Source organism: Phyllobates terribilis, unplaced genomic scaffold (assembly GCF_046119375.1).
Source record: "Phyllobates terribilis strain yellow unplaced genomic scaffold, ASM4611937v1 Scaffold_2__4_contigs__length_985480577, whole genome shotgun sequence".
Classification (NCBI taxonomy): domain Eukaryota; kingdom Metazoa; phylum Chordata; class Amphibia; order Anura; family Dendrobatidae; genus Phyllobates; species Phyllobates terribilis.
In genome coordinates this window covers 441382459-441404615 of record NW_027362762.1, presented here as the reverse complement: position 1 = coordinate 441404615, position 22157 = coordinate 441382459, and the positions used below count along the sequence as shown (strand labels likewise).

General features: G+C 43.1%; 2 protein-coding genes across 2 annotated transcripts in view; one reads left to right on the top strand and one right to left on the bottom strand.

Annotated features, from left to right (window-relative positions):
* STYXL1 (serine/threonine/tyrosine interacting like 1) overlaps positions 1 to 2373 on the bottom strand; it is a 36675-nt gene extending 34302 nt beyond the window's left edge. The window contains exon 1 of the mRNA XM_073665436.1: positions 2246 to 2373. The gene's annotated coding sequence lies outside the window, so the exon portion shown is untranslated. The remainder of the gene's footprint in view (positions 1 to 2245) is intronic.
* A 176-nt stretch (positions 2374 to 2549) lies between these two features.
* Positions 2550 to 17462, top strand: MDH2 (malate dehydrogenase 2). The gene is made up of 9 exons (XM_073665435.1): positions 2550 to 2747; positions 6111 to 6279; positions 12725 to 12808; positions 13280 to 13389; positions 13700 to 13825; positions 15034 to 15111; positions 15606 to 15705; positions 16832 to 16983; positions 17077 to 17462. The coding sequence occupies exons 1-9, from the start codon at positions 2682 to 2684 to the stop codon at positions 17206 to 17208; spliced, it is 1017 nt and encodes a 338-aa protein (XP_073521536.1). The 5' UTR covers positions 2550 to 2681; the 3' UTR covers positions 17209 to 17462.
* The last annotated feature ends 4695 nt before the right edge of the window (positions 17463 to 22157 follow it).

The window sequence follows — 22157 nt, the reverse complement described above, 5'->3', positions numbered from 1 at the left end:
TGCCTGACACTGGCCACCAAACGTGAGCTTGTCGTCCACCAATACACCCAGGTCTTTTCAGTGACAGTTTTGCCCAGTGTTTTACAATTAAGCATATAATTATACATTTTATTTCTTCTGCCCAAGTGCATTACCTTACATTTATCCCCATTAAAGCTCTTTTGCCATTTATTAGCCCAAGCTTCTAGTTTACATAGATCCTCCTGTAATATAAAATTGTCCTCCTCTGTATTGATTACCCTGCAGAGTTTAGTGTCATCTGCAAATATTGAAATGCTAGGGGGGGCTCACTCGCCATAGGGGCCCAGGCGGCTCCCCCAGCATCTGTGCAGGACCGCTGGCGCTGTTTGATTGCCGTCACTTTACCAGACATTGCCGCGCACAGTGTGCTGTGCCTGCTGGTAATGACACGGCAAGGTCGGCACTGCACCTTTAATTTTGCTTGTGTGTCACCCCGGCCGTGTCATTACTAGCAGACACAGCCGCACATGTCTGGTAAAGTGATGGCAATCAAACAGCGCCAGCGTTCCTGCACAGATGCTGGGGAGCGGCCCCGATGGCAGGTGTGCCACCCTGATGGTCCAGGGCCATGTCTGTGACTGTGAAAGTCATGGCCATCAAACACACACCAGTGGCCCTGCACAGCCACATGCCTGAGGAGCTGGACGGGACACAGGCCGGGGCAGGTGAGCGAGGCTGGTTGCCAGCTTTCCCAATCCCCATAATAAAAATATTTCTAATGTGTCTATGACTGTGTATATATATATTTATGTCTGTTTTATATGTGTTTTGAAGAATTTGTGTTCAAATATGTATGTCTGTATGTGTGTGTCTGCGTACTGAACGTGATCATATCTGTGTACCATGTGCATGTGTGTGTGTATGTGTGCATGTCTGCATGTGTGCATGTCTGCATGTGTGCACATGTATGCCTGCGTTCTCTGTGCATGTCTGCGTACTCTGTGTCTGTATGCATATCTGGGTACTGTGTGTGCACGTCTGCGTACCGTGTGTGTGTGCATGTGTCTGCATACTGTATATACGTGCGTCTACATATATGAAGGATGAGGGGGCAGGCTGGGCCCTGCGTTGTATACTTATATTTCTCCGCCGTATCTGTGCATCATGAATCTGGTAAGCGTTAAAGGGGCCACTGAGACTCTTTCGCCTGGGGCCCACAAAAACCTGGAGCCGGACCTGTCTGTACTCTGTGTACAATTTACCACTGTGGCATCTGCAAACAGTTCACTGCTGGGGGTGTCAGGTGTTGGATCCCCCACTGATCTGATATTGATGACTAATTTTAAGGATATCCTGGCTAACTCCTTTAACCCTTTTCTGACATCCACCATACAGATATGACACATGTAAGATGCAGGTTTCTGGAGCAGGCTCAGGAGCAGAGCCTGCACTACATATGGAGTATCCTGGCTGTGATATAATGAGATTAAAATAAAAATAACAAATAAACGCATTTGGCATCACATTTGCAACAGTCCGATCTATCAAATTCTATCTTTATTTAACATGTACAGTAAATGATGAAGAAAAAGAAAAAAATTTGACTGCCAGCATGGATGCTGTTTTTTTTTGCCACCCATTCCCCAAAAAAATGAAAAAAAAAAAATCCCATCAGAAAATGTCGACAAAACCACATTTATTCTTACAAAGTTCTGATCCTTTTTTTAACCACTAAAAAAAATAAAAAGTAAACCATGCAAGTTAGGTATCGCTGTAACCATACTGTCCTGGGGAATAGTGTTACCAGGCCATGTTTACTGCATAATGAACACCTTAAGAACAAAACCCCAAAAACTTTGGAATTTATTTCCCCGTTTTCCAGTATATTATATGGTAAAGTGAACAGTAACGTAAAACTGCAACTCATCCCACTCATCTGGCTATGTAGACGGACTCTTGGAAGAAGGGGAGGAAAAGAACAGAAATCATCCACGATGGGAAGGGATTAAAGTGTAGTGGTAAACGCCCCTAATAGGGCTCAGTCTGCTTTATGGTCAGAGATCCTCTAACAATCTGATGGCTCCCAGTCACTAATCCAGCACAATGTGCAATCCTCGCTGTCCATAAGATATAGGCACCTGACAGAATGGAAACAGTTGGGGGGACAGAAATCACTAGTGTGGGCCCCACTGAGTGGACAGATCTCGCCATGCACGTTACTCTCCTGCACTATACTAATGTCCTGCTCACCTGCTAGGTCACTCATAAGTCGCAGAGTACTTACGATCACGGGCTACACTACAGCTGCCATCGTTCAGTGCTCATCAAAGCAATGGCTAAACTCTCGTTGCTAGGGACGCCAGCGACGTTGCTATGGGAGGAGTAACAGCGGCAAGCCTGTCCCACGTGACACAGACTCCAGGCCAATGTTGCACTCAGGCTTATAAACCGTTGGAACAGTCCACTTTACAAATTAGGATACTGAGCTCAGTACATAGTAGTGGTTATGTTAATGTTATGCAACACAAAAGTATAGAAAGTTACCGAACCGCTATTACGCATGCGCGCTATTTTACGTCCGCCGGACGAAAGGTCGTTAGTGACGTCAGACGTTCCCTCAAGAACCACCCCTTCGTTCTGGTGCTGTCTCTGCTGCTGGAGGTCGTTGGAGTCACCGGTTGCTCAGTCTGTAGCGCGTTATCTCTGCACCTGTATTCGCCATGTTCTCCCGCATTGTAAGACCCGCCGCGTCCGGCGTCATCCGGGGACTCTCCACCAGCGCACAGGTAGCCGGCCGCGCATGTGGTGCGGGGTAATGATTACCGTATTGTCCTGAACTGTCATTGAGCGGCACGTCCCTTATCTGCTGGAGCTGTCCTGTGCTCTGCCCCTATTGCCCTGTATGGGCCATTCATACATGTACATGGGGATTGCTTCAGTCTTCAGAATGTATGACGAATGGCTGATAACAGAGAGCAATAGGAGGCACAGCACTTCTCCCGATAGTAATGTCAGCCTTTAGGCTTAGCATCCATCTCCAGAGAGGCCATCTCCTGTCCTCGGGGGTGCCATCTCCTGTCCTCGGGGGTGCCATCTCCTGTCCTCGGGGGTGCCATCTCCTGCCCTCGACATAAGGAAGCCCACAGCTGACTCTTCCTATTTCCTGGTGTTGGCACCAGCTGTAACTCCTTATTGCCCAGGCCTCTCCAGATCCCACCGTGTATGCTAGTAAATCAATCTTTATGTAAGGATGTAGGTTTACTGTGAATCCATGTCAGAATGGCTATGCAATCCTTTACAAAAGTGTAACTCAATCTCTGCTCCTCGGTGTCACTCCTCCCTCCAGATGCTGTCATCTCACACTGCTCAGTACAAGCTGCAGCAGTCAGGGTGGATTGGTGGAGAGTAAACCCTTATTCATGAGATTTCACATTCTAGCTTTAATAATTGGATTACACAGCCATTCTGACATGGGTTTTCACAGTAAGTACACAAGTATCATTAGGCCTAAGATTAATTTATTATTTACAGTTTGTGTTGTGAAGTCAAGTGACAGATCTACTATCAAGAGCCCCCCAGACTGCAGCCATTTGTTTATTGCTACCATGCTCCGCTTCCTAACAAGCCCCTGTTATTGCTTTCTTCATATGCCAAGTCACTTTTATGACTTGGCCAGTGATATGCCAATTACTGGGCGACTTATCATGGGGGTGTTGCTTTATCTGGAGTGATTGTCCCATTAATCATGTTATCGCGTTTCTGTGGGTGAGAGTAACATAATTTACAGGAGTGAAGTCATCGCTGGTTCTTTACAGATCTCTGCCTCCTTGACAATGTGCAGGCAGACGGGTGTACTCCCCGGCCTCAGAGGCACACTGCGCATGCCCAGGGAGGCAGCGGTGACATGTGGTGGGCATACACAGTGCGCTAGGGAGCGTACAGCCAGCTCACTGCACATTGTCAGGGAGGCATTGATTTACAAAGAGCAGCTGACGCCGCTCATGCTAATCATGATACTCATGCCCACAGTAGCACGATTAGTAGGATGACTAGTCTGTGGGAAGCAACACCCTTTACAACTGGCCACCCACCTCTTAGCTTATCACCTCTGCAGTCAAAAATCGAGTTTTGGCATGTGAAGAAATTAGACAGTAAAAAGGCCTTGTCAGGAAGTGTATAATGAAAGCTGTCAGGAGCCCTTTAAGCTGCTATGACTTCTAGATTTCTACTCACATTTCTGTTGTGGTTTTGTTTTATGCAAGAGAAATGTTAATATTTTTTGGCATTGTTTGAGGGGAACCTGTCACGAGGATTTTACTACTGAACTTAGTGGTATGGATGCAAAGGTCATGCTCTGTGACTGCAGACTTATGAATCCCCCCAGAGTACGCTCTGTGCACTGTGGGGGTTCGCTGGTTTCTTACCCGGAACCAGAGGGTATATATGTGCTATACATGCTCTGGGCAGTGGATGTGGCCTCGCTCCATATACTTGTATTGAGTATGGCCTGGTCACTAGACATGGCGCCGCCTCCGCTCAATACAAGTGTATGGAGTGAGGCCACTCCCACTGCCCAGAGCATGTATAGCACATACATACCCTCCAGTCCCGGGTCAGAAACCAGCGAACCCCCACAGCGCACAGTGCGTACTCTGGGGGGGATTCATAAGTCTGCAGTCACACAGAGTGACTGAAAAAAAAACTAAAGAAATGAACTGGAATATAAACTGGTGTGCATGCAGCATGTAATGTCTGCAGAGTGACTGCATACTTATGTTTGCACTGGACTACCCCTTTTAAGCCTTAGACTATATGCATTCTATGGCAACACTTGTGAGCTGTGAACATGGTGGCTGGTTCTTGTATATGTCACCATATTGCGCTGAAGGTTTTCCTGCATAGGCCCCACTTACGGTTCTGTAATGATCAAATATAGAGATGCGCCCTGCACGTCCGACCCCTGACCTATCCTGTCACATTGTGTCAGCTGGGTCAGTCCACCGGATTGCTGGGTGTTGTGTGTGTAAAGGCAATAGCAATGTCTTCTAGTGCTGCAGTAAAGGTCATGTGGAGCTAGTTTAGGAAACCCATCGGTGTTAAGAGGGAACTTTGTATGTGTAGTAAAACTATATGGCAGATGCCTCTTTATAGGTTAACAAAAAGAAAAAAAAAAAACTTCCACCCTTTCCATTTTAACCAAAGCAGGGGATATAATTCAGAAATGCATTTTTTTGTCTGTTCCATTAAAGTCTTGCCACAGATATTCCACATTGGCAAAAAAAAAAAATGGAAGCTGCACTCTCCTTTTCAATCTTTCATTGATCTAGCACAGACCTTTTGGGTAGGGGCGCTCCATCTGGCCTTATTCTCTAGGGTTCAACAGTTGGGTAGTAGGAGTGGGGACGAGGAGGAAGAGAAGTGGTCTTGTGAAGATGGGGCCTAATCTTTATTGTCAAGGTAGTACAGTGATTGATGGCGGCTAACGTACTAAGTGCAGTGCTCGGCCTCCTCCGTCAGTCCTTTAGACAATGAATAGAGCAGAGGTTGAGCATGCAGACTTCCACTACATTCAAGATGTGGCTCTGCAGAGCCTGGTTCCAGGGATCGCTCAGTTATCTCCTATGTTGTTGATGGGGGATAACATACGAACTTGATCCAAATACGTACTCAGTGTGGGAACTAAACCCTACAGTAAAACCCCCCCCCCCACACACACACTGTAGGGTTTAGTTCCCACGCTGAGTACCATATTTGGTATTGAGAGAAGCGCCTGAGGATATAGTCAGCATGTGACCGCCTGCAAGATCAAGCCATAGAGGGGGAATCCAGACTGTCTGCATAATGCCCAATGTCCGCGTTCTGCAGTCGAATGCAGTGACTGCAGGTATTTAGCTGACCTGCTAGAAGTAATGCAATGCACCTTCTGACGGAGCTTGCCACACTTATTTTTTTTTTCTGATATCTATGAATTCAAACTTTAAAAAAAACTGTATAAAAGTGCTGTAAAGGCCCCCATGCACTACAATGGAGCCTCTATTAGAGCTTTGTCAATGGCAGTGTACATGGGGCGTAAGCAGAAGTTCTAATAACACAGTTGCCTGATAGCTCTGTAAGTTCAAGTGTAATGTATATAACTGTTGCTTTTTCAGAACAATGCCAGAGTGGCCGTACTTGGTGCATCTGGAGGAATCGGGCAGCCTCTTTCCCTTTTGCTGAAGAACAGTCCCTTGATTAGCAACCTGGCTCTATATGATATTGCCCACACACCCGGTGTAGCTGCAGACTTGAGCCACATTGAAACAAGAGCAAAGGTGACAGGTAAAGTGACCATCACTTGTATTGTACGTGTTACTGAAAAGTTTTACTTCTATGTTGAAGAGGTTCTCTTCTTGTTAAATGGGTAAAACTGCAAAGTGTTTGTAAAAACAGGCTAAATACTAAAAATCCTCCCCATTCTCTAGAGTTTACAGTTCGCTGCATAACTTGCTGACCATCTCTCCATTCTTCCAGAGGTGGCCGTTTCCTTAGAGAAGGAGCATGTACTTGCAAGACTTTATCTTTACAGCTTGCAAGCGCTGCTCTGAAGTTGGATCTGGCCAGCCTCGCGTCCCCTCTGCTCCTCCGATGCTGCAGAGGTAAAACTATCTCTGCTTGTATGGGAGGTAGGGGTGTAACAATGGCTCTGGTTCGAACTGTTAATATTCAGGAGGGCCCGCAGGCAGGAAGTCAGGAGGGGAGCGGTGCGCTCCTGGACAAAGAATGAGACAACCCCTTTAATAAACCAATGTATGCGCATGTTCATTTCAATGGCTTCTCCGCCTGCTTATTTATGGCGCAATGTTTGATATGTGTGGGCACTACTAATAGACTCTCAACAATATTCTGAGTGTGGGTGCATAGTCTCATATTCTATATCAGTGTTCCCCAACTCCAGTCCTCAAGGCCACCAACAGGTTGTGTTTTCAGGATTTCCTTAGTATTGTACAGGTAATGGAATTTTCACATGTACACCACCAGTGAAATCTTGAAAACTAGATCTGTTGGTGGACTTGAGGACTGGAGTTGGGGAACACTGATCTCCAGAGGGAGAGGTAATGGGTTCACTTAATTAACTTCCATAGGAGATGGAATGGTGTGACCAGACACCCTTCTGGCAGCTTGGATTGTTGGCGATTTGACCATTGATCAGACAATTCAAGGGATTATACAAGTTTAGGGTAAAAGCAGGGTTGATTTATTTCCAAAACACTGATATGCTGTAGATATGTTAGGAGTACTCCTTTAGTTACGTTTCAGCTTTCATTTTATTACTGCCGTGTGTGGACTTTGTCAGATCCCCAGACCAAGGTAACCAATATGCTTCTGTTACTGGTAAAGCCTTGTTGAATTGTTCCCAGTATAATTTCTCAGTACTGGCTCCTGGTTTTGGGCTAACTGGCCGTTATACATCTTTTTGATCCAAGATTATTTATTGTGAGAGCTTTAAGTATTCAAGTGCTGTTTCCTTATTTAACTGCCTTCAACTTGATCTCGAACCATGGCGAGGAGTCCTGCGGAGATAATTTGCATATTTCCACTGCATTTTGAGGTAAGTGAAGAGTCTCCGCGAGCTCAAAGAACACTGGATTTTGGCTGTTGGAGCTGAAAAGAGGACATCGGTAAACCAGGGGAGGAGTCCTGAGGAGATAATTTGCATATTCCCACTGCATTTTGGGGTAAGTGAAGAGTCTCCGCGAGCTCAAAGAACACTGGATTTTGGCTGTTGCAGCTGAAAAGAGGACATCGGTAAACCAGGGGAGGAGTCCTGAGGAGATAATTTGCATATTCCCACTGCATTTTGGGGTAAGTGAAGAGTCTCCGCGAGCTCAAAGAACACTGGATTTTGGCTGTTGCAGCTGAAAAGAGGACATCGGTAAACCAGGGGAGGAGTCCTGAGGAGATAATTTGCATATTCCCACTGCATTTTGGGGTAAGTGAAGAGTCTCCGCGAGCTCAAAGAACACTGGATTTTGGCTGTTGGAGCTGAAAAGAGGACATCGGTAAACCAGGGGAGGAGTCCTGAGGAGATAATTTGCATATTCCCACTGCATTTTGGGGTAAGTGAAGAGTCTCCGCGAGCTCAAAGAACACTGGATTTTGGCTGTTGCAGCTGAAAAGAGGACATCGGTAAACCAGGGGAGGAGTCCTGAGGAGATAATTTGCATATTCCCACTGCATTTTGGGGTAAGTGAAGAGTCTCCGCGAGCTCAAAGAACACTGGATTTTGGCTGTTGCAGCTGAAAAGAGGACATCGGTAAACCATTTTGAAGCTTTTTTTTTTAAGCTTTTTTCACTGTTTTCAGAACATTAACAATAAGAACATGGAAGAGTCCAGGAGCCATTTGGTGAGCTGCATATCCTGCTACATGTTCACAGACTTGCCAGTGGAAAAGCCAGACTTCACATGCCAGAAATGCAAGCTTGTGTCCCTGTTGGAGGAAAAGTTGCGAAATCTAGAAGAGAGGTTAACTACCTTGAAAATCATTAAGGAAGGTGAAGAGTTCTTAGACAGAGCAGAATTATCTCTTCATGATTCAGAAAGAGAAGAAATTCGAACTGCACCTGACGAAACAGAGGAATGGAAGCATGTGACCCACAGAAGCAGGAGGATCGAGAGGCAGTCAGCACCCATACTGCTCAGGAACCAGTACCAGGCTCTCGCACAGGAGAACCATGAAGAAATACAGCAAAATAAGACTTTGCCAGCAATGAATAACCTTGTAAGCCCTCAGAATCCTCCTGGATGGAGAAAGAAGAATGTTGTGAAGTAAAAACGGAGAGTGGTGGTCATGGGGGATTCCCTGTTAAGAGGAACAGAGGCCGCTATCTGCAGACCAGACATAACCTCAAGAGAAATGTGCTGTCTTCCAGGAGCAAAAATTAAAGATGTGTCTGACAGGATATCAAGACTCTTCAGACCTACAGATCACTACCCATTCCTGCTAATACATGTGGGGACAAATGACACCGCAAGAAAGGACCTGGAAACCATCTGCAGTGACTTTGAAGACTTAGGCAAGAAAGTGAAAGAATTGGGAGCGCAGGTGGTCTTCTCATCCATCCTCCCAGTGGATGGCCATGGAACAATGAGGTGGAATAAGATTCTACAGGTGAACAACTGGCTACGTCGATGGTGCCGTCAACAAGGATTTGGATTTCTGGATCACGGAATGAATTACCTATACGATGGTCTACTTGCTAGAGATGGGGTGCACCTTACGAAGACTGGAAAACATGTATTTGGAAGTCGCCTTGCTACATTCATCAGAAGAGCTTTAAACTAGAACAATGTGGGAAGGGAAGCAAAAGGCCAGAAAAAGCCATACAGCTGACAAATACTATTGAGATCTCTGCTACTGGAAGTGGAAAAGAAGAACAAAGACAAAAAAATCTAAATAATAAAAATATGGGAGGAAGAGAAACCAATCACAAACTAAAATGTTTTTATACAAATGCACAAAGCATGGGCAACAAACAAGGAGAATTGGAACTACTAATGCAGGAAAAGGAATATGATGTCATTGGAATCACTGAAACTTGGTGGGACGATACACATGATTGGAATAAAAGGCTAAAAGGATACAACTTATTTGCAAGAAACAGACTTGATAAACGAGGAGGAGGTGTCGCATTGTATGTTAGAAAAGCGTATATCTGCACAGAGATTGAAGCTTCAGAGACTGGGAGTTCTGTGGAAACTGTTTGGGTAAGAATACAAGGAGAGAACAACGGAAAGGACACCATTGTAGGCATTTACTACAGGCCACCTGGGCAAGCTGAAGATATGGATGAACTCTTTATGTATCAAATGACCAAGTTCTCCAAAAAATATGACGTAGTGGTCATGGGAGATTTCAACTATCCAGACATTTGTTGGGAATCTCTCTCAAGTAAAACTAACAGGTCAAGCAAATTCTTATCCTCTCTTGCTGACAACTTTATCTTCCAAAAGGTAGGGGAGAAAACAAGGGGATCTGCTACTTTGGATCTAATTCTTATAAACAGGGAGGAAATGGTTGAGGAGGTAAAGGTGGCTGGGACCCTAGGAGGCAGCGATCATGCTATTATAGAATTTTGGATAACTAGAGGAGGAAGACATGTGAAGACTCAAACTTCAAGGTTAGATTTTAGAAAGGCAGATTTTAAGAGACTCAGAAAGAGAATAGGAGGGATCCAATGGCTGGATGTCCTTAAGGACAAAAATGTCCAGGAAGGATGGGAAATTTTTAAAAATGAGATTCTCAAAGCACAATCGTTAACAATCCCGAAAAGTAGGAAGAATGGGAAGCATTTAAGGAAACCAGTTTGGATGAACACAGAACTTAAACACATGCTAAAAAAGAAAGAAATGTTTATTAAATGGAAAGAGGGAGGCATATCTAAAGAAGATTATAATGCAGTCTGCAGATCCTGTAGGGCACGTATCAGGTTAGCTAAAGCTGACAATGAATTAAGGCTTGCAAGAGATGTCAAAAGCAATAAAAAAGGATTTTGGGGGTATGTCAAAAGTAAAAGAAAAGTCAAAGATGCTATAGGATTTTTACAGGATGAAAATGGAGAAATGGTAAGAGAGGATGTTGAGAAGGCCGAACTTTTTAATTCCTATTTTGCATCTGTTTTCTCTCAGAAAGAAAATGTAACATCAACTGATCTTCACTGTCCTTTTAAAGGAATAGAGGAATCCAAGTTATCAGTAAACAGAAAGATTGTGAGGGAATATTTAGCTAACATAAATGAGTTCAAGTCTCCAGGTCCAGATGAATTACACCCCAGAGTACTGAAGGAGATCATAGAAGAAATTTTAGAACCACTCTCCATAATCTTTGAAAATTCTTGGAGAACAGGAGAAGTCCCAGAAGACTGGAGAAGAGCAAATGTTGTTCCTATCTTCAAAAAGGGGAAGAAGGTGGACCCAGGGAACTATAGGCCGGTGAGTCTGACTTCTATACCAGGAAAGATCTTTGAACAAATTATTAAACAACATGTATGTAAGTACATGGATAAGAATGAAGTGATTAACCAGAGTCAGCATGGGTTTGTAACTAACAAGTCATGTCAGACTAACTTAATTTCCTTCTATGACAGAATCACTGACTGGGTGGATCAGGGAAATGCTGTAGATATAGTATATCTTGACTTCAGCAAAGCATTTGACAAAGTATCTCACATCATCCTTATTGAAAAAATGACCAAGTATGCAATGGACCAGGCAACTGTTAGGTGGATTCATAACTGGCTTAGTGATCGGACTCAAAGGGTGGTTGTAAATGGCTTCACATCCAGCTGGATGAATGTCTCAAGTGGGGTACCACAGGGCTCCGTCCTGGGACCTGTATTGTTCAACATCTTTATCAATGATTTAGATGAAGGAATTGAGGGTAAACTGATTAAATTTGCTGATGACACAAAGCTAGGAGGGATAGCTAATACTAGAGAAGAGAGAGAGGATTCAAAAAGACCTAAATAAACTGGAGCAGTGGGCAGCAACCAACAGAATGGTTTTTAACAGGGAAAAATGCAAAGTACTACATCTGGGCAATAAAAATGAAAAAAGCATATACAGAATGGGAGGAATAGAGCTAAGCAACAGTACATGTGAAAAAGACTTGGGTATACTAATAGATCATAGACTGAACATGAGTCAACAGTGTGATGCAGCAGCAAAAAAGGCAAATACAATTCTGGGATGTATTAACAGAAGCATACAGTCTAGATCACGTGAAGTCATTATCGGTCTTTACTCCTCTTTGGTCAGACCTCATCTGGAATACTGTGTACAGTTTTGGGCACCACATTTTAAAAAAGACATAGACAAACTGGAACAAGTTCAGAGAAGAGCGACCAGAATGGTGACTGGTCTGCAAACCATGTCCTATGAGGAACGGTTGCAGGATTTGGGAATGTTTAGCTTGCAAATAAGAAGACGGAGAGGAGACTTAATAGCTGTCTACAAATATGTCAAGGGCTGTCACATTGTAGAAGGATCATCTTTATTCTCATTTGCACAAGGAAAGACTAGAAGCAATGGGATGAAACCAAATGGGAGGAGACACAGATTAGATATTAGAAAAAACTTTTTGACAGTTAGGGTGATTAATGAGTGGAACAGGCTGTCACGAGAGGTGGTGAGTTCCCCTTCAATGGACGTCTTCAAACAGAGGCTGGACAGACATCTGTCTGAGATGATCTAGTGAATCCTGCTTTGAGCAGGGGGTTGGACCAGATGACCCAGGAGGTCCCTTCCAACTCTACCATTCTATGATTCTATGACTTGATGGATGAACGCTCTGTAGGAAGATGGATCTTGTGCAAGCCTAGATGCTGTCCACCAGGGTCTTCTCTGCCATTATCTTGATTGTATATAGCCATCAGGCTGCTCGTCTTCCTCTTTTCCTTGTCCCTTCTATTCTTCTGACCATGATGTCCTTCTCCAGTGATTGTTCTCTTCGTATGATGTGTCCAAAGTAGGCAAGTCGTAGCTTGGTGATGCTTGATTTGTTTCAAAATTGACTTGCTTGTTCTTCTTGCCGTCCATGGTATTGATAGCATCCTTCTCCAGCACCACATTTCGAAGGCGCCGATAGTTCTTCTGTCTTGTTTCTTTATCGTCCAGGTTTTGCATCGATATGTTACTACAGAAAAGACCAGACTATGTACGGGCCGTGTCTTCTACTAGTATTAATATAAATGTAAGTAACCTTAAAACACTATCTCATTCTTATAGGATATATTGGTGCAGAGCAGCTACCAGAGAGCTTGAAAGGTGCTGATGTAGTAGTAATCCCTGCTGGTGTACCTAGAAAGCCTGGTAAGTTCTTCTTCAAGTGTCCTTCAAATATAATCTTTCTATCAATTATACGTTGTCCATCTCTAGATTATTTGTAACTCCAATTTCATTGGTTATCAGAACAGTATCCAGCCCTTTTATAAATGTTGATATAGTAGGGCCTTACTACTTTAACTGTGCTAGAATCTTGTGCTATTTAGGAATAGCTTTTCTGCCGCAAGTAATAAATGTTCCTAGTCCTTCATAAGATCCAGAGAAGGAATCAGTCATAAGCCAGGCCTTTGTATTGACCACATATATAAGGCCTCATTCAGATGTTCATGTTTTTTTGTGTTTTAAAAATAGATTCCTTTCTATCAGTGTGCTGGGTCACATCAGAATGAATTCTTAACTTTTTCCTGTGGTTTTTTTTTATCTCGTCTTTACAGTTACATTAGTCCGTATAATATAGTTGTGTGCAGTTTAGCAACTCTTTAATGCTTTCTCGTCCAGGGATGACCCGTGATGATCTTTTCAACACCAACGCATCTATTGTTGCCACTCTCACTGATGCTTGTGCAAAAACGTGTCCAGAAGCCATGATCTGCATCATTGCAAATCCAGTGAGTTCATTCTTGCATATGTTTTACCCCTGCAGTTGAGTGTCGGAGAAAAGTTCTTTGACAGCAAATTGGATGTCGAATCTCCCCCTTCCAAACTTTAAAGGCTATCCCCATCTGTCATTTATGGCTGTCACATATAAAAGTTCCATCTACTCTGCAGTTTCTGGAGCTCCCATAGAAGTGAATGTGGAGAGCTGCGGACATTTAGAACAAATCTCTGATGAAAATACTCTTAATCAAAATTGGACATGTATGCTTCGTTACAGAAAATGCTAAATTTTTTTTACATTTTTTTTTTTTTTTTGTACAGGTGAACTCCACAATTCCTATCACTTCAGAAATGTTTAAGAAACATGGTGTTTACAACCCTAACCATATTTTTGGTGTCACTACCCTTGACATTGTAAGAGCCAACACCTTTGTCGCAGAGCTAAAGGTAATGAAATGTCATCGCACATCGTTACATTAAGTCTACGTTGCCACGTTTTGATATTGCAGATTTTCTGTAGTATTTCTGCACCTATTGGGTTACTTGCTGGTTATTTTTAAATGTTGTTCTTTGCCTTCTTTTAAAGCACCACTCCAGCATTTTTTTTTTTCACTGCTGGAATGGTGCTTTTAAGGCCACAGCCCCACTATCAGTATCACTATCAGTTGCTTTTGGTTTTGAGACTTGCTGGTATTTGGCTTTAAAGGAGTAATCCAGTCCAAATTGATAAATCTGCAGTCACTCTGTGTGACTGCAGACTTATTTATCCCCCAGTGCTCGCACTGTGTGCACTGCAGGGATTCGCCGGTTATACCTACATGTATGTGTCATACAAAACTTCTGGCCAGTGGGTGCTCCCTAACTTCCATACACTTGTATTGAGCAAGGCTATGCCCCGTCTAGTGACCCGGCTGACTAAAGGACGTGGCCTCGCTCCATACAGGTGTATGGGAGCAAGGCATCGCCCACTGGCCGGGAGTATGTATAACTCATACATGCCCTTTGGTCTCAGGTCAGAAACCGGCGAATCCCTGCAGTGCACAGAGCGTTTTCTGGGGGGGATTCATAAGTCTACAGTCACTGCAGACTTATCGACTTGAACCAGACAACACTTTTAACAAAACTTTATGGATAGTCATGTTCCGATTACATGTGTGTTTACTCAGTGGAAACACACTAAAAATGTGTGATTTGTTTTGTTTTACCTGCGGATTTTCCACATTTAATGCAATGCTATTGGGAAAATCCAGACCGAAAACTCAGCGTACCCACAAAAGTAATTGACATATTATGGATTACAAACATGCACCGCAGGTCTGTTTACGCAGCGTAAAAAAGTATAGTGGGGATGAGACTTCTATAAATCCCGTTCACCTTGCTGTACTCTTAAGGCGTTGCCGTTTTTGTTTTTTGTGCAGCGAAAATTCATAGCGTCCAAAACTCCTCATGGGAACTTAACCTAAAGGCCCTAATCTGCAACACAGAACTACAAGATGAAGTAGCACTTTAGATAATTTTACTATTTTGCACATCTAATTCTTACTTGCAATAAATATTTTAGCAGAATAATTTTCTATCCCGCCCTAGTTATCTCCACTACTCCCTTACCCTAATACAGACATTGTTGTGTCATATCCTATTTTTTTTCCCTTCAGGGGCTGGATCCAGCTCGTGTCAATGTTCCTGTGGTTGGTGGACATGCTGGCAAAACAATTATTCCACTAATCTCTCAGGTAGGTTTAGACAAACTCCCAATTTCATATATCTGAGAAAAACAAGTGGGCCTAGTGCTGCCGACAGATCGTGGCTATGACTCTGCAAAGTTCAATCTGTATACACGGGTGTCCTTTTTAAGATGAAGTAGAATTGGTTATTAAGGGAGTATTTGCTGGTACTGTTGTATTTTGGCAAAACCAAAGTGCATTTCAGATTTCGGGCGTAAAACATTAGTTTTATTCGTGCATAGTTTAAAATATTGGTTGGTTGTTTTCTATGAGCAAGTATCAGACCATAAAGCAGTCTGTGCATGCACTCATGTGAGATGGGCGCTCCTGCCTCCTAAAGTGAACATTTTTGGCCCCGGACCCCCACTGATCTGCGGATTATTTAGAGATGTAAAATAATTTATTAACGAGCATGGCCTTTGTTCACTTTAATGGTATATATCTGTATAACTGGATCAGATTGGTTATTGTGAACCAGCTTATGTGATATTTTCTTTCTACAGTGTACACCTAAGGTAGAATTTCCTCAAGACCAGTTGGAAGCCCTTACTGTCAGAATTCAGGAAGCGGGCACAGAAGTTGTCAAGGCTAAAGCAGGAGCAGGTGTGTTGGTGACAGGGAAGGTGGTTTTATACTCTGGGCATCTATTGTGGCAGACAATTGTGTAGGCCACTCTGTTATCTGCTTCTATTTCTAGTCCCTGCACATGATGGCTGATTTAATCAGCCATCATGTTCCTTTAACATCTAGGCTCTGCCCTTGGCTGTTAACTTGTGAAATGCTGCTGACAGCAGCATTTGACATGCACCAGCAGAGGGGCACGTCGTTCCAGTCTCCCATTAGCCTCCCCGTGATGTGATCACAGAGCACCGATGGGCTTTCATGACAGGCACGGGGGTCATCAGCAGACCCCAAGCTGTCATTATGATTCTCCTGTGAAAGTGAAAAAAAAGTGTTTTAAAATATGAAGGGGAAACAAATAACAAATGTTCAAATCACACTCCTTATTTGCCCTATTGAAAATTAAAAAACAAATACACACTTGATATTGGCGCGTTCGTAGAAGTCTATCTATATATAAAGTAAATTAATCCGAACACCAGAATTAAGTGTTTTTTTTTTGGCCGTCGCAATATTGCAATAAGTCAATCAAAACATATCTACCCCAAAATGGTATCCGTTAAATCGACATCCAGGGCGCAAAAAATAAGCCCTCACACAGCCCCATATCCCATAAAATGAAAACGTTATGGGTCTCAGGGATGGGGGGGAGGGAGGGAGGGTGGCAACAAAAGCAATTTTTACAAAAAACAATTTCACTAATTCAATAAAAATAAACTATACGTGTTTGGCATCTGTGTACTTGTAATGACCTGGGGAAATCCTATTGCCAGGTCAGTTTAACCATAAAGTGAACATGGTAAATACAGAAAAAAAGCAACAAAAAGTTGTGCGAGTGCACTTTTTTTTTTTCAATTTCAACACTCTTCCCCCCCCCCCGCCCCCCCGCTTTCCAGTGCACCACATGATAAAATGATGTAATTCAAAAGTACAACAAAACAAGCCTTCAAATGGCCATGGGGATGGAAAAATAAAAAAGTTATGGCTCTTGGAAGAAGGGGAGGAATAAACAAAAATAAAAAATTGCCCAGGGTTGAAGGGGTTAATTTTTTTTTTAATTTGACATAAGGTGCTAAAATTAAGTTACTGCTGTTCTCCATCCTTTAAGGGTCTGCAACTCTTTCTATGGCCTATGCCGGTGCACGGTTTGTCTTTTCTCTGCTGGATGCCATGAACGGGAAGGAAGGTGTCATTGAATGCTCATTCGTTAGATCTGAAGAAACCGAGTGCACCTATTTCTCAACTCCTCTGCTGCTGGGGGTATGTAAAACATGGCTAGAAGGCCAAAGTTAATGTCAATAAATTCAGAATCGATGATTTTGTTTCTCCCTTAACCCTTCTCTCTGTTAATAGAAAAATGGCATTGAGAAGAACTTGGGCTTGGGGAAACTGTCAGCCTTTGAAGAGAAGCTGGTAGGAGAAGCTATGGGAGAGCTGAAAGGTTCTATTAAAAAGGGAGAAGACTTTGCAAAGAACTTCAAGTAAATGTTCCCTGTACAGGAAGATGGCTTCCATTAACTTATTGAAATGTGACACTTTAGGCGAGAACCCTACTTTATATGCTGTAAAGAGGTCTGTCTTGTTCAAGATGGCTGCCTGGTATGAATGATTGCTACCGGACAGACTTCCTCGCAGCATACGTAATGGGCTCTTATGACTGCACTTACATCAGATGCCGACATAAAGCAGATACTGTTGAGATTCAAATAATGAATTAAACCTCATATTTTTCTTCGTAACGTCTCCAACTTTATTTGCGTGCATGACAATGGACTTAATTTCTTTGACAATGTTGGTAGAGGGTCCACACCAATGAGACCTCTTGAGATACCACTGACATGTCCAGCATTCTCTTAAAGCAAATCGCCAGCTCTAAATCCTCATTCACACATCTGTGTTTAAATACGTAAGTGGAAAAAAAGGTACCAGTGTCCAGTGTTACAATCCTTGTTTTTCACGGATGGATAAATTAACACTGTAAAAGATAGAAGCAATTCGGATGGTACACTGATGCCATCCATGTTATGTCCTTGATTTTCCTGGAGCCCTTGACTTGGCATTTTTTTAGCCATGATATTGGAACAATACTGATATGTCTCCATAGGTTTTGTATGGCGACATAGTCTGTGAAAACACGTGGACGTGTGAACAGCTCCATATACTATGGGTACATGTTATATCCGTGAAAAACACAAATGGAACAGGTAAGTGCAACACGGACGTCTGAATGAGGCCTAAAGTACATCACCTAGTTTACCCTGCAGGGAAAGTGGTGGTCCTGCATCTAAGTCAGGGGTGGGGACCCCCCTTTTATTTATTTTTTTGCCAAGGGCCATTTGGATATTTATACAAACATCCGGGGGTCATACAAATTATGCACTAAAGGCCCCTGCACACATAGCGACGCTGCAGCGATCCCGACAACGATATTACCTGTCAGGGATTGTTGCTGCGTCGCTATGTGGTCGCTGGGGAGCTGTCAAACAGGCAGGCTCACCAACGATCAGGGGAGCAGCGACATCGTGGAAAGATTCTTTCCACGATGTCCTGGTTACCAGCCTGCTGAAGCAGGAGCAGGCTGGTAACCATGGTAAACATCGGGTTACTAGGGGCACACGTGCCCCTAGTAACCCGATGTTTATCATGGTTACCAGCCTGATCGCTGCTCCTGCTGGTCACACACAGCGATGTGTGCTGACCAGCGGGAGGGCAACAACCAAAAAAAGGTCCAGGACATTCTGCAGCGATCAGCGACCTCACAGCAGGGGCCTGATCGCTGGTGAGGTCACTGTTGCGTCACCAAAACCGTGACACAGCAGCGATCTCGCTATGTGAGACGGGGTCTTAACTCTGCTGACAAAGTATGTCACTCACAGCTGCCGGCCCAAGCATTGCGGTGCCTGGGGGCAGAAGAAAAGGTCCTCGCAGGCCATGAACTGCCCCTGGGCCTAAGGTTACCCACCCCTGATCTAAGAAGAATGCTTCTCCAGTTTATAGGTACTTTTTTAGAAGTGACTGATTTTTATAACATGGGTACAATGTAGAGTGTATTTGCTGGTGTTTTATCTAAGTTTTGGAGAGCATCAATACATGCGAAACCAGAAAATGAAGAAATACATGATATGGCCTTACTGTTCTTGAAATTAGAAGCTTTATTGCGCCCAAACATGGCAACTTTATTTAAATGGCTAATTGAAATGTGTGTCTCTATATAGCAAAGTATAAATCCAACGCTGGTCAGCCTCCACTTGTTTACTAGGGCTGATCAATGACAAAAGCCTCTGCTCTCCTTTGTATGCAATTGTGAGCAATGATATTGTGGTGAGACAACCAGTTTACTATCCATTATGGAACAATACACATTATTGTCCATGAGCCTGACTTTGAAAAATGTTCCCCGAGCTGTGTGCGGCTTGCATCTCAAGTTTGTCCTTTAGGAGACATTACTATGCAGAAGATCCCTGTGGTAGTTGACGTGAATATTCTATCATTAGGAATAGTTTTCACCTTGAGAACCTGGTTTTGTACACTTGCATAACAGAAGGGAGTCCGCATCGAGCTGCAAAAGTCTAGCTTTAAGGCCACAGCCCCACCATCAGTATTCGGTCATTATTTTTTTTTTCTCAGAAGTGGGAGCCAAAACCAGATGAGGAACAACCAGAGAAAAGGTATAATAGGAACAAGTCACCGATTCTGCATTTATTATACCTTTTTCTCTGGTTGTTCCTCACCTGGTTTTGGCTCCCACTTCTGAGAAAAAAATACTGACTGAATACGGATAGTGGGGCTGTGCCCTAAACATGAAATCTGACTCCAGGCTTAGGATCTCTTGAGGTGGTATTTACTGTGGGTTCTACACCCTTTTTAAAAAAAAAAAAAAAAAAAAAAAAAAAAAAGCGTTGTATTAACAAATTTCGATTCATGCCTCTAGTGCCAAAATTTGTGACTATATTATAATGCCCTTCTTACACCATTGTAAAAAGTGGATGCAGCTTAGCAGGAAGGGGTTAACAAAATTTCTATCATATATGCAAGAAAGATGTCAGTTATAGGCTAGCGAGGCGTCGTACTATGAGAACTGAGTAGTGATGAGCGCAAGTGCTCGTTACCGGAGTTTGTTGCGGGTGCTCGAGTGACATGTTTGAGTCCCTGTCCCGCATGTTTCGCAGCTGTTAGTCACAAAACGTGGGGATTGCCTGACAAACACTGGGAATCCCTACATGTGTTGTGGCTGACTAACAGCCATGAAACACGTGGCTGTGGGGAGTCTAACTTGGCACTCAAGCACCCATGATACTATTCATACCCGAGCACTCTAGACCAACTCCAGTAATGAGCGCAAGTGCTCATCATTACTGGTGAGGTTACTTCACTATTTTACACACTTGTTCTGCTTTTGACATTTACAAGAGCCAAAGCTCTATACTTTATGTAATCCTGCTTGTTCTGAACGCAGACGTGCTATTTCCTATTTTCTGACCCAATACGAACAATAATGCTGGCTGAGGCGTTGAAATGCATTGAAGCAGAGCTCCGCACTTGGGTGTTAACAGGTGTAGATAAATATGACGCCCCTAGGCATCAGCGAATTGTGTGCACATCACGGTCAACACTTGTGTAAGGGCACTTTAAAAACCCAAATTTACAACTAAACCAGTTCAGTTACTTTGCTACTGACTGCTGTCCACCACAAGGATTGTTCACACCTGGCCTTTCTCTCCCAAAAGAAACTTGTCCTGAACTAAATCGGCTGTATTTGAGTTGATTGGACTGACATGTTTATGCCCTGTCCTTGGGATATCCGCTTGGTGGGGGCTGGAAACCTCGGCAGTAAGTTCTGCCATACACTTTAGTGGGAGCTGAGCTGCAGTACCCTTAAATGACCACACCATGGTGTATAGAGCGGTGGGATGTCAATGCTATACACCATGTACTTGGCTGATTGCTGGGATGGTTAGCTTCATGTTTAAAGTGGGGCTGAGTGAGTGCTGCCATTGGCTAGATTTGGACGGACGGAGTTTTAGCTGCATGGGCCAACCACGCCATTTGGCCAAACCCTATGGGCATGTTCACACTGTTTTATTTTTTTTCTGGCAGTAAAAAACATCCTGTTTTCAAGCAGAAGACACTTCATGAATCTTTGACTGGCATTTTCTCAGTGTCATGTGTTTATTTTTTTTAAGCTTCTATTAGTATTTTTCTCTCCGTGACTTAGACTTTCATTAAGCAATTTCATTCAGCAATAAGTAAAACTATAGCGATTTATTGAAGGAAACTCTTAACCACTCAGTTGCCCAAGTGTCTTATGGGTGATTTTTAGCCTTCCCATTGACTTGTAAGGATGGAAACCGCCTGCAGAATGGACCAGTCACTTTTAAACTCTTGGTGTTTTTAAAAGTCTAAAGTGAACTAAAAAGACTGACCGTATGGGATGAGTCTTTAGGTGTTTCACGAGCACTTTTTTTGTGAAAACTTTTTTTTTTGAGCTGAGCGGCTCATCGTAGTGTGAACACTAACTTTAGACAACTTAGTCAGCCAAACTGTATTATGCTAATGCTGAATGTTTTAACCACTTAGTGACCAGCCTGTTGTGGACCTCAGGGTTTTCTTACTCTGGTTCACTGTTTTCAATGTCTTGGCAGTAGATTTTTTTTTTTTTTAAATTTAAAATAATGGGGAAATTTTATCTAGACTGTTTCATGTGCAAGTCTTGAACAAAACATCTACTAGAGTATGATGTTCCAAACTTATTACAATACACACATCAGGTAATAAACTTGGCACACTGTTTTGGCTGTCTGTCTGTTTCTGATGTATATTAGGAGCGTTTTCTTGTGTTACTTAGTGCTGGTGGACTATGATGCCTGAGACTTTTTTTTGACATAGGAGGAAAACGGTCCGAAAGTCATCAGTGATTTTCATTTATAGTTTCAGCAGTTTTATTTTTTAGTGATAAGAGAAGGCGTTTGATGCAGAAACTTTTCTTTCGTATCTGTCAGTGCAAAACGAATGACATCTGAGTGCGGTCTGTGTTTTTTTTCTCTCGGAGTTCTAGACTTTCATTGCTGGGTTTCATCTGTCACTTGGATCAATATCTTACCGGTTTCCATGATTTTTCAAGGACTACTTGGTCCGCAAAGAATCACGGATATGTGAGTAGCCCCATAGATTGCCATAGGTACGAGTGCTAACCGTGAAAAACTGGCTCATTCACAGAAGTGACAGGGCAGTCCTAAAAGAGCGAACAGTTGCAACATTCTTGTGCCTTTGCACTAAATTTTGCAATTTTAGACACTAGAAAATCACTTGGAAAAACTTTTAGAATTTTCATCCACTCTGGCTACATTCAGACCAATTCAGATTAATGGATAAAAATTCCATCAATTGTTTTTGTGGTTTTTTTTGGCATATGAGAAAAACTGATAAATTGGATC

Excerpts from the sequence above, each read along its gene's own strand:
- MDH2 (XM_073665435.1), top strand. The coding sequence starts at position 2,682 with ATGTTCTCCCGCATTGTAAGACCCGCCGCGTCCGGCGTCATCCGGGGA. Across the intron at positions 12,809-13,279 it reads TGGTGTACCTAGAAAGCCTG|GGATGACCCGTGATGATCTT; the intron begins GTAAGTTCTTCT and ends TTTCTCGTCCAG. Across the intron at positions 13,390-13,699 it reads TCTGCATCATTGCAAATCCA|GTGAACTCCACAATTCCTAT; the intron begins GTGAGTTCATTC and ends TTTTTTGTACAG.